This window comes from Dryobates pubescens, chromosome 22, assembly GCF_014839835.1.
Source record: "Dryobates pubescens isolate bDryPub1 chromosome 22, bDryPub1.pri, whole genome shotgun sequence".
NCBI lineage: Eukaryota > Metazoa > Chordata > Aves > Piciformes > Picidae > Dryobates > Dryobates pubescens.
In genome coordinates, this window is record NC_071633.1 from 15,033,441 (window position 1) to 15,050,160 (window position 16,720).

Consider the following 16,720-nt stretch of genomic DNA (forward strand, 5'->3'; position numbering starts at 1 on the left):
CCATGGCCCCAGGTGCCATGGCCACACGTTTCTTGAACACCTCCAGGGGTGGTGACTCCACCACCTCCCTGGGCAACAAGATTTCAAAGGTCTCTTCCAACTAAAATGATGCCATAATTCCATGCTCTGCCTGCCAGGAGCCTTCCTCCAGCCCCCCAGGAGGAGGAGGGACACAACTCTTGCTTTAAAGTCAACTTTTCCTCTTCTTCTTTCCAGATCTTTTCTCAAGGAACCGAGAGGCACATGGATCTGACATGGGATGAGTTAAAAAAGGAGGTTACCTTGGCTGTGGAAAATGAGGTGAGCTGTTTCCCCACCACCATCTTGTGTTCTTAATGTTCATTATATGTGCCAGGATGGCTCAGCACAGCTATGTGAGGCACAAAGTGGCTCCAGGCCTTGTTTTGTCCTTTTTCTCCCCAAACAAGGCCTGGGGGTCACTTTGTACCCCACATAACTTCATTGAACTTCCACTTCCCATTTGAAGTACAAATTTTCCTCCTCCTTGCCTGAAATTTCCATTCCCTCTTCTTTTTTTTTTCCCCTTTGGAGTCCTTTTATGTTCTGCTGTCTCAGAGTTTTGCTGCTGGACCATCACATGCTGCCCCTTCTCAGCTCCCTGCACAGAAGTGCTGGCCACCACCACCACCACACAGCTGTTCCTCACAAGTTTGGACACCAGAAGATAATCTACTTAGGACCTATCTCAGAGCTCAGCTGCTGGCTTTCTGAATTCCTCCCATTTTCTCCTCCTCTTCCAGATTGTCCTGGTTCTCCAAGCCAGCAGACCTTCCACCTGTGGCTTATCCTTGAGCCTAGACTAGAAAGCTCACTAGAGAGGACAGTTTTGTGTCCTCTCCAGCAGTCACCATGCTTGATCTTCTTGAGGAGGAGAGCAGTGCTGCCCTTTTTCTTGCCACTGGTGGTGCTTCTTTGTCTGAGGTGGTGCAGAAAGAGGATTTTCTGTCCTCATTCTGTGTTGTGACAGGAAGGTGGTGGGGAAGAGGACTGAAAGTTGGTGTTTGTAAACCCCAGCCATGTGAAGGTGGGACCCTGGTGGTGAGGCACCAGCCAATAGGATAAATGCTGCAACTGATCAGAGAATCACAGAATCATTAAGAGTGGGAAAGAGCTTTAAGATTGTGGAGTCCAACCCTTCACCCAGCACTGCCAGGGCACCACCAATCCATGGCCCTCAGCACCACAGCTCCACAGCTTTGAAACCCCTCCAGGGATGAGGGCTCCACCACTGCCCTGGGCAGCCCTTCAAGAAATTGTTCCTCATGTCCAGCCTAAACCTCTCCTGGGGCAATCTGAGGCCATTTCCTCTTGTCCCGTTGCTTGTTCCTTGGGAGAAGAGCCTGACCCCCACCTAGCTCCTACCTCCTTTCAGGGAGCCAGAAGGTCTCCTCTCAGCCTCCTTGTCTCCAAGCTCAACAGCCCCAGGTCCCTCAGCTCCCCAACCCTGTCCTCACTAGCTTGCTGTATTCCTCTGACACCTTGCTTTGCTTGCTGTAGTTCCAGGGCAGTGTGACAGAGTATGAGTGCTCACCAGAGGAGTTCTGGCAGCTGCAGGTGGAGTTCTGGTCCAAGTTCTACGCCTGCTGCCTTCAGTACCAGGAAGCAATCTCACGGCCTCTGGCCCTGCTCTTGAACCCTTACACCAGCATGGCTTGCCTGCTGAAGAAGGTGAGGCACAGCAGGGGTGGCCCTTTGGTCAGCTGAGGGATGGGGAGGAGAGCTCTTCTGGCTGAGGTGTGGGTTTGGGGAGCTCAAAGCTGAGCTTGCTCTTCACTTTCCCAGGGCTCTGTGTCTTTCCTCATGCCCTGTCCCTGGGTGGACCATCTCTATCTCCTCTCCAATGAGCACCTCCTGACTGAGGATGATGCTGCTATCTTTGATGGTAAGTGAGGGGGTGTGGAGCTCTTCTACTGCTGGAAGCTGAAATGCTGCACATCAGGGAAGCTCTGGGCAGGGGGATATGGCAGTTCCCATCCAGGTGTCTCAAGGTGCTCCTCACTCCATAACTAGAATCATGGGAGTCGTTTTGGTTGGAAAAGACCTTAAAGACCTCTGGGTCCAACCTTTAACTGCCAGGTCACCACTAAACCATGGCCCTCAGCACCACATCTCCGTGGCTTTGAAACCTCTTCAGGGTCAGGGACTCCACTACTGCCCTGGGCAGCCTGGGCCAGGCCTTGGCAACCCTCAAGGAGAAGAAATAGTTCCTCGTGTCCAACCTAAATCTCTGCTTGCTCGGTGACAAAGACCTGTGCTGAATCTTTTGCCCTTGTGGCTTTACAAACTACCTGTGCAGGCTGCAGTAAACTGGTGCCCTCTTCATGCCTGTTCTCTGAGATCTGCCAGGTTGGAGCTCCATAGTGGTCTGACCAGTTGCCAGGACTGGTGGGGACAGCAGAATGTTAATGAATGAAATCTCTGAGGAGCAAAGGCTGAGCGCCCTGGGGCTGCTGAGCCTGCAGAAGAGCAGCCCCAGAGGGGATTTGCTCAAGGCTCAGCAAGAGCTAAAGGAGCTGTGGGGGGCAAGAGGCTGGGCCAGACTCTGCTCAGTGGTGCCAAGGGGCAGAGGGCACAAAGTGGCAGGCAGGAGGTTGTATCTGAAGCACAGGAGAAAGTTGTTTGGGGGGAGGGTGCTGGAGGCCTGGAGCAGGCTGCCCAGAGAGGTTGTGGAGTGTCCTTGTGTGGAGAGCTTGCAACCCCCCCTGGGCATTGTGCTGCTGGGCAAGCTGCTGTGGGTGCCCTGCTGGATGATCTCCAGAGGTCCTTTCCAGCTCCCATCAGGCTGGGATTCTGTGGAATGTCTCTGCAATGAGCCTTGCTCAGGGTTCTCTCTGCTGGGTGCTTGCTGAGCTTTGCCACGGGACCTCGGCACAAGTTCTTCCCTTCCCCAGTCTGTGTCTTGCTGATGGAGAGCAGACAACTCCAAGATTCCAGACAAGCAGGAAACTTGTGCCCCTCCTTACACCCTGAGCTCTTCAAGCTGGGATATTTCTGTGTGGAGGTTGTGGTGTGAGCTGTGGAGAGGGACTGGGTTTTGGCTCTTGTCTCCAGGCAGCCAATCCCCCACCAAGTTGTCGTTCGTGCTGTCACCACAGTGCCCTCTAGGCTTCGCTGGCCCTGGGATGACGTTTCAGCAGCAAAAAAGCAATGGAAAATGTTACCTCAGCTCCACTGAGGATGGTTTTGATGTTTTTCTAAAGTAAAATCATCATTATTTTGGCCAAGTTATTTCTGGCTGCCAGGGAAAGGGAAGCTGGAGGCCTGGGCTGGGTTTGGGAGGCCAGAAGTTCCTGCTCTGGCTGTTTTCAAGCCTCTCCAAAAATGTGATTTGATTAAAACCAAAACAAAGCAAACCCCACCAACCCCAGCTATCTCAAGGCTTGCATTGCAAAGCAGTGACTTAAACCCTCAGAGCTGCCTTCTCAGATCACTTCTAAGAAGGTGAAAATCCTCTCTGGGCTGTTAGAGGTGGTGCTGCTGGAGAGTATTTTCTGCCTGGCAGGGCTGAGCCATCTGAGCTCTTTGCTGTGGGGATGTTTGTGCCCTTGCTCTGCATTAATTATTTCCTTTCCAACCTGTGGCTGGAGAAGATCCCTTGGAGGGAATTTCATGGGTTTCAGAAAATCCTTTTGGCTGCAAAGGACCTTTAAGATCACCCAGTCCAACCATTCTCTAACTCTGCCCAGTCTGGTGCTAAACCATGGCCCTCTGTACCTTTGAGGCAGAGGGTGGGGATTCAACCACCTCCTTAGAGTGTCTGTTCCAGTGTTGGAGAACCTTTCAAAGCAGAAGTTTCTCCTCATGTCAAACCTAAACCTCCCCTGGGACAATTTGAGGCCATTCCCTCTTGTCCTGTCTCTTGTTCCTTGGCAGAAGAGCCCAACCCCCACCTGGCTGCAGCCTCCTTGCAGGGAGTTGCAGGGAGCCAGAAGGTCTCCCCTCAGCCTCCTTTGCTCCAGGCTCAACACCCACAGCTCCCTCAGCTGCTCCTCCCCAGCCCTGTTCTCCAGACCCTTCCCCAGCTTGGTTGCCCTTCTCTGGACCTTCTCCAGCCTCTCAGTGTCCTTCTTGGAGTGAGGGGCCCAAAACTGACCCCAGGAACTGGGGTCCAGGGGGATAATCCCTGCCCTGCTCCTGCTGGCCTCGCTCTTGCAGATCTAGGCCAGGCTGCTGGTGGCCTTCTTGGCCACCTGAGCACGCCCTGGCTCATCTTCAGCTGCTGTCACCAACCCCCTGCCAGGTCCTTTTCCACCAAGCAGTTCCTGGCTACTGTGCCCCAAGCCTGGAGCCTCATGGGGTTGTCGTGACCCAAGCGCAGGACCCAGCACTTGGCATTGTTTAACCTCATCCCATTGACTACCCATTGATCCAGCCTGGCCACCTTCCTCTGTAGAGCCTCCAACCCTCCAGCATGCCAGTGCTTCCTCACAGCTTGGTGTCATCTGCACACTGAGTGGAAGTGCCTTGATCCCTTTGTGCAGATCGTTGATAAAGCCATCAAAAAGAACTTGTCCCAGCGGTGAACCCTGGGGGCAACACCACTTGTGCCTGGTCACCAACTGGAGTTCACTTCATTCCCATAGTTTTTAACCCAGTGAAGCATCCACCCATCCAAACCATGGATTTATTGCTCCATCTGGGCTCCCCAGCATAAGAAGGACACAGAGCTGTTGGAGCAAGTCCAGAGGGGAGCAACAAAGATGGTCCAAGGGCTGGAGCACCTCTGCTGTGAGGATAGGCTGGGGGAGCTGGGGGTTGTTCAGCCTGGAGAAGACTCTGGGGGGACACACCTTGTGGATGCCTTCCAATACCTGAAGGGATCCTACAGGAAGGCTGCAGAGAGACTTCTCACCCACCACAGGGTGTCTGGAGACAGGACAAGGGGGAATAGTTTGAAGCTGAGGGAGAGCAGGGTTAGACTGGATCTGAAGAAGTAGTTCTTCAGTGCAAGGGTGATGGGACTCGAATAGGCTGCCCAGGGAGGTTGTGGATGCCTCCTCCCTGGGGGTGTTCAAGGCCAGACTGGATGAGGCCTTGAGCAGCCCAGTGTAGTTGAGAGGTGTCCCTGCCCATGGTGGGGAGGTTGGAGTAGATGTTCTCCAAGGTCCCTTTTGACTTGAGCCATCCTATGACTTTGTGCTTTCCAAACCCCAAGTCCCTCTCAGCTGCTGAGTTTTAACTGGGCCTCGTAGTTAGGGAAGGGTCAGTCTGAGACCCATCTGCTGAGCCAGAAAGCTGAACTAAACTGGATTTTGGAATGGCCCTGCCAGGTTTGCTTTGAAATCTTCATGTAAATCCACAGTTAGATTCTTTCATTCCAGATTTGGAGATGTCTCGTGATGTTGTCTGTCTTGTCCAGTGCCTTCGCCTGATCGGGGAATCAATCTCCATGGACATGGCCTTCAGCATGGAAATGGCCTGCTCCCGCCTCCAGCCTCCAGAAAAGGCTGCAGAGCAGATCCTGGAGGACTTGATAGCTAATGACACGTAAGGAGATGGTTTTTGTAGGGATGGCTGAGCAGGGATTGCCTTGGAGCCGCCCTGGATTGACATCAAAGCTGAGCTGGGATGCGTGGGCTCTCCCTGTGCTGCAGGAAGAGTTTTCCAGAGGTGGGGAGCCTGGGTCTTGGTGATGTGAGCAGGGCTTTCCCTCCCCAGCTCCTTTTGCTGTTGTGTGGGGCCTTCCAGAAAAGACATGTTTGGGGCTTCTCAGGTGAGACAGAGAGGAGAAGAGCAACACATTCCTGTTAGGTGATGGTTGCAACACGAATAGAGAGCAGAAGAGCAACACATTCCTGTTAGATGATCATTGGGGCATGGAAAATGAGTCTGCAGAAGCTGGGTAGAGGTCAGAGCTTTGGTCAAGGCATGTGGTTGCTGTGCCTGCCTCCTGAAATCATTCCCCTGTGGAATGCCAACCATCCAACTGCTATTTCCTGGTAGCCTGAGGGTGTGGAATAAATAGCCTGCTGCCTGCAGGCACTGTCATCAAACTCCAAGCCAGAAGAGGATTCCCATCAGGAATGTCCAGGCTTTATCAAGCTACCCTGCCTTCCAGGAAGGATTTGTGAGGGAGGAGAGGGAGCCCTCTGGAGTTAAACTCTTCATATTGCTGATTTTTATTGATTTTTATTTCCTTCTTTTTTTTTTCCCCTTTCCCCTCCCACCTTGCAGGGAAAATGTGCTGGAGGAGATCCACAGCAAGCTGCAGGAGATCAGGAACCCCATCCATGCCATTGGGGTGCTCATCCGAGAGATGGACTATGAGATGGACACCGACATGGAGAGAGGTGAAAAGGGCTGCCAAGGGGCTGAGGAACACCTCTCTGATGAGGAAAGACTGAGGGAATTGGGGCTTCATAGTTTGGAGGCGAGCAGCCTGAGGGAAGATCTCATCAGTGCTGATCAATACTTCGAGGGTGGGTGTCAGGAGGATGGGACCAGGCTTTGTTCGGTGGACAAGGGCTGATGGGCACGGACTGGAACATAAGAAGCTCCATCATGAACTGCTTTAATTTAAGGGTGACAGAGCACTGGGACAGGCTGCCCAGAGAGGTGGTGGAGTCTCCATCTCTGGAGACATTCCAAATCCACCTGGATGTGTTCCTGTGTGACTTTCTCTGCCTGACCCTGCCTTGGCAGAGGGCTTGGGACTCCCTTCCAGCCCCTAACCTTCGGTGATTCCGCAGATGTTCCCCAGCAGGGCTTTTTGGGTTGGGCAGGTAGCTGCTCAATGAGTGTTCCTGGTCCTTCTGGTTCCTCTCTTCATCTGGGTGATTGATTTGTTTGTTTGTTAATGCTCTTCCAGCTCCTCACCTGAACCTGCAGCTGAACCTCAGCCAGCTGTACGGCAGCGGCACGGCTGGCGGCGTGCTGTGCTGGGGGGTCTGTAAGATTGCCACCATCCGCTTCCTCATCTGCCGGGACCTGCTGATCCTCCAGCAGCTCTTGCTGAGGCTGGGAGATCCTGTGAGTAACAGCCCTCCAAGTGCTTTGAACTTTGGCATCTGGGGTTCTGCTGGTGCAAGGCTGAGCTTTGTTCTCTTTCCCACAAACGCTAGCCCCGGGCTTGGGTGAGCCTCAGCTGTCTTTTGTCATCCCAGAGCGATGTGCTCACACCCCAGCTCCCTCTATCCATGCTGAGCACCCAGGAAGCTCTTTTTTTTCCTGGGAGGAGAGGATCTTCTGCAGCCTGCTGCCTGGTACACCCCTGCCTGGGCACGTACAGCTCTTCCATCTGCTCCCCATCCCTCCTCCTGCACAGCACAGCGCATGTGCCAGGGTAGAATTGGTTGGAAGAGATCTCAAAGATCATCAGGTCCAACCCTTCACCCAGCACTGCCAGGGCACCACCAAACCACGGCCCTCAGCACCACATCTCCACTGCTTTGGAACTCCTCCAGGGACAGAGACTCCACCACTGCCCTGGGCAGCCTGGGCCAGGCCTTGGCAACCCTCGAGGGCAACAAATTGTTTCTCATGCCCAGCCTAAGCCTCCCCTGGGGCAACTTGAGGCTGTTTCTTCTAATCCTATCACTTGTGACCTGGAAGAAGAGTATGACCCCCCACCTAGCTCCAACCAGAAGGTTTCACCTCAGCATCCTTTGGGATTGTAGAGAGATTGTCCACATCAAGGAGTGGCTGAGAAACTGATGGAGAGGGAATTATACAGCCCTAGAATGCCCTGGGTTGGAAGGGAACTCTAGAGGTCATCTAGTGCAACCCCACTACAGTAAGCAGGGACTTCCCCAACTAGATCAGAGGCCAAGAATAGGCCACCACCAGCACACTGCATGCCTGAGGCTGGACATCAGTTGCCTACACAAGTCCTTCTCTAGCAAGAATTGACTCACTTCTCATACTCCACAACTGGTGAAGTCGAGCTCTTTCACCAGGTCAACCTAATCTGAAGAGCAATTCCCTGCACTTTGCTCTCCAGGCCTGATTCCAACCCTCCACATCTGACATCATTTTGACCACCTTGCATTAAGATGTCTGCTGAGTGGTGTCCCAGTTTGTCACCCCATGTGAGCACACAGAAGAATTCAAGCCACACTTTCCACATCCAAAGTTTGGGTTTTTTTTCCCCTCCCCCTGATATTAATGGAGCAGAAATAATTATCTCTGGGAGATAATCCCTGAAACCATTCCAGGTCAGGTTGTCTGGGGCTCTGAGCACTCTGCTCTGCTTGAAGATGTCCCTGCTGACAGGACTAGATGACCTTTAAAGGTCTTTTCCCACCCAAACCACTCTATGATTCAATGGTAACTATCCCCACAGGCTTTGGGCTACCAGAATAGTTAACTGGCTGAATTATAGAATCACAGCATCAGTAAGGTTGGAAGAGACCTCAAAGATCATGAAGTCCAAGCTATCACCCAACACCTCCTGACAACTAAACCATGGCTCCAAGTGCCACATCCAAGCCTTTTTTGAACACCTCCAGGGATGGTGGCTAACAACTCTCTCTGTGAAGAACTTTCTCCTCACCTCCAGCCTACACTTCCCCTGGCACAGCTTGAGACTGTGTCCTCTTGTTCTGGTGCTGGTTGCCTGGGAGAAGAGACCAACCCCTACCTGGCTACAACCTCCCTTCAGGGAGTTGCAGACAGCAACAAGGTCTTCCCGGAGCCTCCTCTTCTGCAGGCTAAACAACCCAGCTCCCTCAGCCTCTCCTCACAGGGCTGTGCTCCAGACCTCTCCCTAGCCTCATTGCCCTTCTCTGAACATGTTCAAGTCTCTCAATGTCCTTCCTAAACTGAGGGGCCCAGAACTGGACACAGGACTCACAGTGTGGCCTAATCAGTGCTGAGCACAGGGCACAATGACTTCCCTGCTCCTGCTGGCCACCCTATTCTTGATGGCCTAAGGTGACACTGTAATTTGTGACTGGGTTACACTGGTGTGTGCAAGAGTCCTGCTGGTCTCCTGGGTGACCTGAGTGAGCTCCCAGCCTGTTGACCCCCCTTGCTGTTGACAGCAGGGACAAGCTGAGTCCAGTGCAAACCTCTCTGCTTGTCCTTGTCCTGCCGTTGCTCCGGGGGCTGCTGTGCCAACCTCTGCTGCTCCCAGGCTTGGCCTCTCACTGTTCCAACCTCTGTGGTTTGCTTGCAGATGGTTTTGGGAGGGGGCCAACTCTTCCAGTCTCAGCAGGACCTGCTGCACCGCACCTCTCCCCTCCTGCTCTCCTACTACCTGATCAGGTGGGCGAGCCAGCGCCTGGCCTCGGACGTCCCCGTCGACACGCTGTAAGTCACCACCACGCCTCTTCTGCTTCTAAATGTGGCTTCCTCCTGAGTCCACCTGCAATATCCTTCCCTGGCACGAAAAGCTGCTGGTTGCTGTGGGAATATCACTCCAGGAGTCAGGTTGTGCTGGGAAAGGTTCATTTTGGCTCTTTTTTTTCCCTTCCACGTGTCGAGCTGACTCTGCCTTGCGCTAATTCCACCCTGCCAGGCCTGGCTGTTCCCTGCTGTTGCCTTCTCCAGCTGTAGGAGTTGAACAATGAGCACAATTAAAGCAGGAGGCGTTTTGTTGTCTCTTCACTGATGGCTTTTTCTTCTCCAGGGAATCTAATCTGCAGCATCTCTCTGTGCTGGAGTTAGCAGACACCGCTGCTGTTACACCCCATAGGCTAGGTAAGATGTTGCACAGCTGCTCAGCTTGTGATTTGTTCCCCTGGCACTCCCTCTGCCACCCAAGGGTGAATGTGGGTGAATGACCCCCATGTGGAGATGGTTGTCCACCAAAAACTCACCACCACCACCACCAAGTGCCCTGTAGCACTGCACTCCGAGCAGAGATGTGGTTCTGATCCTCATCCTGAGGAGGATGGGAAGCATAGAATCACAGAATGGTTTTGATGGGAAGAGACCATTAAGGTCATGGAATCACAGCATCATTTTGCTTGGGAAAGGTCATGGAGTCCAACCCTTAACCCAGCACTGCCAGGGCACCACCAAACCGTGTTTCTCGGAGCCACGTCTCCACAGCTTCGAAACCCCTCCAGGGATGGGGACTCCTCCACTGCCCTGGGCAGCCTGGGACAGGCCTTGACAACCCTCAAGGGCAATGAATTGTTTCTCATGTCCAACCTAAACCTCCCCTAGGGCAACTTGAGGCTGTTTCTTCTTATCCTATCACTTGTGACCTGTGAGAAGAGCCTGACCCCCACCTAGCTCCAACCTCCTTTGGGGGAGTTCTAAGAGAGCCAGAAGGTCTCCCCTCAGCCTCCTTTTCTCCAGTCTGAACCATCCTAGGTCTCTCAGAAGTTCTTCAGATTCTTTCTCCTTGTCCTCCAGACCTTTTACCACCTTCCTTACCCTCCTCTGGACTTTCCCCATCACCTCAATATCCTTCTTGAAGTGTAGGGAAGGCCTCACTCAGCCAACTTGGCAGTATCCACCTCTCTTTGCTGTACATGACCATGGCTGTAGTGGAACAGACCTGGTGTGTCCTGCTGCTTCACCTTTATCTCACCACAATCAGGAGCAGCAGCAGCTTGGGGAAGTGGGAGAATGTAGACATTCTTCTCCAAAACCTCCTTGTGCTGCCAACACTTTGCAGTTGGGAGCTGAATGGGGAGAAATTGCAGCTGATGATTCCTTCATGATGTAAAATCCTTGTTGCAAAGTCGGACACTTTGGTCTAGGGGCAGAAATCCTGATGGAGCAAGGTATAAAGCAACTTAATTAGGAGGATCAGTACCTTGAAGTGGTTAGAGAGGGAGGTGGTGAGGAGGGAAAGGTGGAAAACACACAGGTAAGAGCCTGCTGTGACTAGTTTGTGCTGCAAGGCTGAGACACTTCAGAGGGAGCTGAGAAAATCAGTGACAGATAGGTAGCAGTGCAGGGCTAGGAGCTGGCAGGGGGGGAGTGGGATTTCTTTCTGCTCCCTGATGGCTTTGGGACATCTCTGCTCTTTGTAAGCAGGGCTGTGACCTCCAAAGCCTGAACTCTCCCCAAAGCAGAGTCTTGGTTCAGGAGGGCCTCCCATGTAAATGTCAGTGCCTGAAAGCAAAGCTGAAAACAGCCTTTGTGTGTGCTGCTGTCGTGGGTTATTTCTTGGCCAGCTGGTGAGGAAAGTCCTGTTTGGCTGCTCTGCTTCAGGAGAAATATGTCAGTGTGTGGGGAAGATAGTGAGGAGGTGGCAGCTGAGAACAGTGAGCAGGGGAGACAGCAGCATGTTGGAATGAGAAGGGAGGTGTTGGACCTGAGCCAGAGAGCCACATCAGCACTCTCAGAATCCCAGCATGGTGGTGCTGGAAGGGACCTCTGGAGATCACCCAGCCCCCTGCCCCAGCAGGGCACCCCCAGCAGCTTGCCCAGCAGCACAGTGCCCAGGGGGGGTTGCAAGCTCTCCACACAAGGACACTCCACAACCTCTCTGGGCAGCCTGCTCCAGGCCTCCAGCACCCTCACCCCAAACAACTTTCTCCTCAGCTTCAGCAGGCTTCCAGTTTGTGCCCATTGTCCTTTTTCCTGCCACTGGAAACCCTGTGGCTGGGCTGAGAAAGGCACAGGCAGAGAGTGAGCACAGGCAGAGAGTGAGCACAGCCCTTTGTTGGGCTTTGGGGTTTTTTTTTTTGCTGTTATAATTGAGTGGTGATTAATAAACATTGCAGCCTGTGGCTCTTTGATCTCCTGCTGCTCCTTCTGACTTCACCAGACAGCAAGAGAAACCCAAACCCAACAAGTCTGAGTCCTCAATGTCTTTTGTTCTGCTTTAATCCTTGTTGTTGGGGCTGCTGGTGCAGCGTGGTGTGAAACCTTGGACCAGCTGCTTGCAGACCCTCTCCTTCAGCTGTCCTTTAACTTGTCCTTTCAGTATCCAGTCCTCAAACAATTGTGGAGCTGTTTTTCCAGGAAGTGGCCAGAAAACACATCATCTCCAGACTCTTCCTGCAGCCAAACACCTCTTTGGCTGAAACAAGTTTGAACTGGCCCCATCTGGTTACTGCCATCGTGGCTGATTTTCTGCCTCTCCTGTATCCTTGGCTGGAAACCCACACACCAGGCTGTGACCAGAGGATTTCATGGTGTTTCAGGAGATTCTACATGATACAACACATCCCAGTGCTGAGGCTGGGAACACTGGTGGGGCTGTGTGAGGAGGGTTGGGGCAAGCAGAGGAGTTGAGGGCGGCAGGGATGGACTGCAGAGCGTTCAGTGACTTTGTGCTGGCATCTCCACCACTCAGCCTCCAGAACTGATGTTTTCTACACCCAAATTTCAAAGACAAGTCTCCTGTCAGGCTGTGACCAGGGAGTTTCATGGCATTTCAGGAGCTTCTGCATGACATAACCCATCCCAGTGCTGAGGCTGGGAGCGCTGGTGGGGCTGTGTGAGGAGGCTTGGGGCAAGCAAAGGACTTGATTTGGGCATCTCCAGCACTGAGCCTCCAAAATCAATGTTTCTCACACCCAGATTTTAAAGGCAACTCTCCTGCTCCAGTGACTGTTGTTGGTCCTGATGGGATTTGTGGGTATTTGAAGATTTCACAGGATCTCCCCCAGGTTTAGGTGCACAATGAAGGATTTGAGGGTTTGACTTCTAAGCCCCTGAGCTCCCCCAACTTTGCCTTGGGGACTCCAGGAGATTTGGAAGGGTGGCAGAGATTTTGGGCAAGTTCTGGATTAGGTGTGCTGATGGTTTTGTTCTAATGTGGATAAATCTCATTACAGAGTAATGACTTGGAGAAAGAGCAGCTTAATCTTCTCTGCTTGCCTCCCACAAAGCCAGCTTCAGAGGCACACTGAATGCTGGGGGTTTTTCAGACCAGTTCTGGGAGCTCTCTGTTCTTGGATTGTTCCTTAACTTTCCTGCTTAGGTGGCCCAGCAATCCTGGATTCCTCTTCCCTGAGTGCCTGATGGGAAGCTGTCAGTACACCCAGCTACAGGTGAGTCCTTCCTGCCATCATGGAGTTGGTTTGGTTGGAAATGGTCTGTAAGATCAGAGCCTCACAGGATTGGCCTCACAGGAAAAGGCCTCTAAGATGATCCAGTGCAACCCTTAACCCAGCACTGCCACCAGGTCACCCCCAAACCACGGCCCTCAGTACCACATCCCCACAGCTTTGAAACCCCTCCAGGGATGGGGGCTGCACCACTGCCCTGGGCAGCCTGGGCCTGGCCTTGACAACCCTCAAGGGCAAGAAATTGTTCCTCATGTCCAAATAAACCTCCCCTGGGGCAATTTGAGACCATTTCCTCTTGCCCTGTCACTCGTTCCTTTGGAGAGGACCCTGACTCCCAGCTGGCTCCAGCCTCTTTTTCAGGGAGTTGGAGAGAGCCAGAAGGTCTCCCCTCAGCCTCCTTTTCTCCAGTCTGAACAACCCCAGGTCTCTCAGAAGCTCTCCAGACCCTTCTCCTTGTGCTCTAAACCCTTCACCATCTTTGTTGCACCTGCTCTAGCCCCTCAGTGTCCTTCTTGGAGTGAGGGGCCCAAATCTCACCCCAGTATTGGAGGTGCAGCCGTGCCAGTGCCAAGCACAAGAGGACAATCCCTGCCCTTGTCCTGCTGGCCATACTTTCAGGCCACTCTTCCTCCACCACCTCCTCCTGTGCTCTTCAGGGGCTTGGTAGCTGCTGTGCTCTGCTTCTGAAGCACACCTTTTCTCCTCTGCAGCTCCACGTGATAGCTTTCACCCCCCACGGCAGCCCTTTGGGGCACAGGCTGTTGGTAATGAGCTGTTTTCCTTCTGCTTAGCAGAACCTTTTCTCCTCACAGCCCCTTCCACCTCGAGGCTGAATTTCTTCCCTTTGTGTTCCTCTTGCTGCTGAGAAGAATGTCAGCTCTGCTGGGCTCTAGAGGCAGGAAATGGTTTGGGCAGCATCTTTCTACCTCCTGGCATCTGTCTCCTCCCCGGCGCTCTGTGCATTCGCTGGCATTGCTCTCGCCTCACTTGCATCCTGCCTCCAGGAGATGGGAGGGACTTTTATCTCAGCAGGAGAAGGCTTTTCCTCCTCCCATCCACCTTCTGCTACGCTCACTGATCCCAGTTGGTCACGTAAACTTGGATTAACCTCCAGGAGCTAACACCAGATCTGCCACTCCGTGTGAGGAGGGTGACCCAAATAGAGGGGGAGAGATGCAGGAAGCACCCTGGGAGTAAAGAGCATGGGGAAGCTCTAGTGCCCAAAGCGCTTGCCTGGGAGCAGGGCCAAACCTCTCCTAGCTGCTTATTCTGGGTGACAAGCTATTGAGCAAACCTGAGGTGGGATTTATCTCCTCTCCCTGCCTAATCCCAGCGCTGAATCCGGCCTCAGGATGTTGTTGCCACGTGGCTTGGAGTGACCACGTGGTTTAGAGTGGCCCAAAGCTGGGTTAGGCAAGGTCTGTGCGTTGGTGGCTGAGGTCTATGCAAAGATGCTGGTCAGCTGGTGAGAGCTTGGCTTTACCTCCAGGTGCTGGCTGCTTCTCCTTGCCTGCTGAGTCCCAGAGCTCTGCTGGTGGAACGTCTCTGCTTCTCCAAGTACGAGGAGCCAACGCCGCTCTCTTAAGCACAAGAGCTGGCAGTTTCTTGAGGTCTTCCTCATGCTTTTTTGAGGGGTGATGACACTTTGCAGCCCTTCTATTATCCTGACAGCAGGCACAAGGCCAGGATGAGCTGTTATCAACCTGGAGTTTTGGCCAGCATCCGTGTTATGGCTTTATTTACAGGGTATCCTTGGTGCTGTCAGGGCTCCACCCCACGCCCGTCCGTTTGTTGCTTCTTTCCATGGCTGCTCTCCCTCTCCTTGCTCTTCTAACACCTGTTTTCCTTGTTCTCCCACGGTCTTCATACATCCCTGAGCTCTGTGCACACCAAGGTCACCTTCCCTTTGCAGTTCAAAGGTTGTAGAGAAGCCTCATGTCTGTTTTCTAAGAAGGGTGTTGGGCGCTGCTTTCTGAGGCATAGAGAATCATTAAGGTTGGAAGAGACCTCTAAGATCATCAAGTCCAACCTTCTACCTAGCATCTCCATGACCACTTCTTACACACTACATTCAGAGCAGGTCATTTCCCAGGAGCACATTGGGAATGGCTCCCCATCTGTGCACCAAAAGGACTCTGGGGCTGGGGATAGCAGCCCTAGAGCTGCCAGGAGCAGGGTTTGTGTGAGCACAGCAGCTAAAGAGGCCACTGAAATGGTGCTTTGGTGTTAGAGACCTAAGGCAGGTCATAAGTGAGGGCTGACTTGAACTGCTGCTCCTCTTCCTCCTCTCCTGCAGGAATACATTCGCCTGCTGCAGCCCTGGTGCCACGTGAACATGGGCTCCTGCTGCTTCATGATGGGCCGGTGCTACCTGGTCATGGGTGAGGGCCACAAGGTAAAGTCCTTGTCTCCTTCTGGCACTGTCTCCCTTAGGAGTCTGGGAGGGGAGGGCTGACAGATAGGACTGGCCCTTTTTCAGAGAATCCCAGCCCAGTTTGGGACCTGTGAAGCAGTCCAAGGCACCTGCAGTCAGCAGGGACATCCCCAGCTAAAGCAGGTTGCTCAGAGCCCCAAACAACCTGACCTACAGTGGTGCCAGGGCTGGGGCAGCTCCCACCTCTCTGGGCAACCTGGAACAGGCTCTCACCACCCTCAGGGTCAGAACTCTCTCCCTTCTCTTCAGTGTGAATCTCCCTCTGTTAGCTTCAAACCATCACCCCTTGTCCTTTCACAACAGGCCCTACTCAAATGTCTCTCCCACTCTTGTAGGTCTCCTTTAATTACTGAAAGGCCCCAAGAAATGTGTAGATTCAGACTGGATGTTAGGAAGAAGCTCTTCCCTGTGAGGGTGGTGAGACAGTGGCACAGGTTGCCCAGGGAGGTGGTAGAAGCCTCAGCCCTGGAGGTTTTGAAGGTGAGCAACCTGATGTAGTGTGAGGTGTTCCTGCCCATGGCAGGGGGGTTGGAACTGGCTGAGCCTTAAGGTCCCTTCCAACCCTGACAATTCTAGGATTCTAGAAAGTTCTCCCCAAAATGGCAGTGACCAATCCCAGCTGTCCCCAGGCCACCATCCTGCCGCAGGGCCGAGGCAGCCATTGTGAGCTCCCACAGGCCCTGCTCAACAGTCTGTCCCCATCTTGTAGGTCTCCTTTAATTCCTGAAAGCCAGCAAGAAGCTGTCACTGGAACCTTCTCATTTCAGCAAACATCCCCCTCATCCTTTGGGCAGAGAGTGGGGCTGGAGCAGGCTGGTGGGAGCTGCTCTTGGGGAAGTTGTTAGGTCAGAACACAGCCGTGTGCCTGCCGCTGGAGCTGGGAGAGCAGAGCTCTCACCAGTCCAACAGGCTGGGCCAGGCCCTTAAGGACACACACAAACTGCTTGCTTTGCTTCCAGGCTTTGGACTGTTTCCGCCAAGCTGCCTCAGAGGTGGGGAGAGAGGAGTTCTTGGACAGGCTGATCCAACCTGAGGAGGGTGAGGTGGTCTCCACCCCACGCCTGCAGTACTACAACAAGGTACGGCCCGGCCGGGCCCGAGCGAGCCAGCAGGCACCAGGCCGTTCCACACAGAGGAACTCCTGCTCCATCCCTGGCTTCTTGGGGAAGTGACTGAGACTCAAACACCACTTTTTTGGGTGGTGAAACCTCTGGTAGCTTTCCTTAGGGGGTTGATGAGGAGGTGAATGTGAAAGCCAGGTACTTTCCACCTCTGAGTTCCTTAATAGCAGAGGATTTTGTTCCCCAGCAGACAAAAGCAGGGTGAGATCCAGCTGCTGGAGGCAGCA

General features: G+C 53.3%; 1 protein-coding gene across 1 annotated transcript in view; it reads left to right on the forward strand.

Moving 5' to 3' along the window:
• The window catches only part of NUP160 (nucleoporin 160), a 40,022-nt gene that overhangs the window by 12,105 nt on the left and 11,197 nt on the right, over positions 1–16,720 (forward strand). The window contains exons 11-22 of the mRNA XM_054171964.1: positions 217–300; positions 1,519–1,689; positions 1,804–1,903; positions 5,343–5,508; positions 6,196–6,311; positions 6,830–6,990; positions 9,137–9,270; positions 9,590–9,660; positions 11,849–12,008; positions 12,851–12,920; positions 15,235–15,333; positions 16,332–16,451. Of these exons, the coding sequence (XP_054027939.1) occupies positions 217–300; positions 1,519–1,689; positions 1,804–1,903; positions 5,343–5,508; positions 6,196–6,311; positions 6,830–6,990; positions 9,137–9,270; positions 9,590–9,660; positions 11,849–12,008; positions 12,851–12,920; positions 15,235–15,333; positions 16,332–16,451 (1,452 nt within the window). The remainder of the gene's footprint in view (positions 1–216; positions 301–1,518; positions 1,690–1,803; positions 1,904–5,342; positions 5,509–6,195; positions 6,312–6,829; positions 6,991–9,136; positions 9,271–9,589; positions 9,661–11,848; positions 12,009–12,850; positions 12,921–15,234; positions 15,334–16,331; positions 16,452–16,720) is intronic.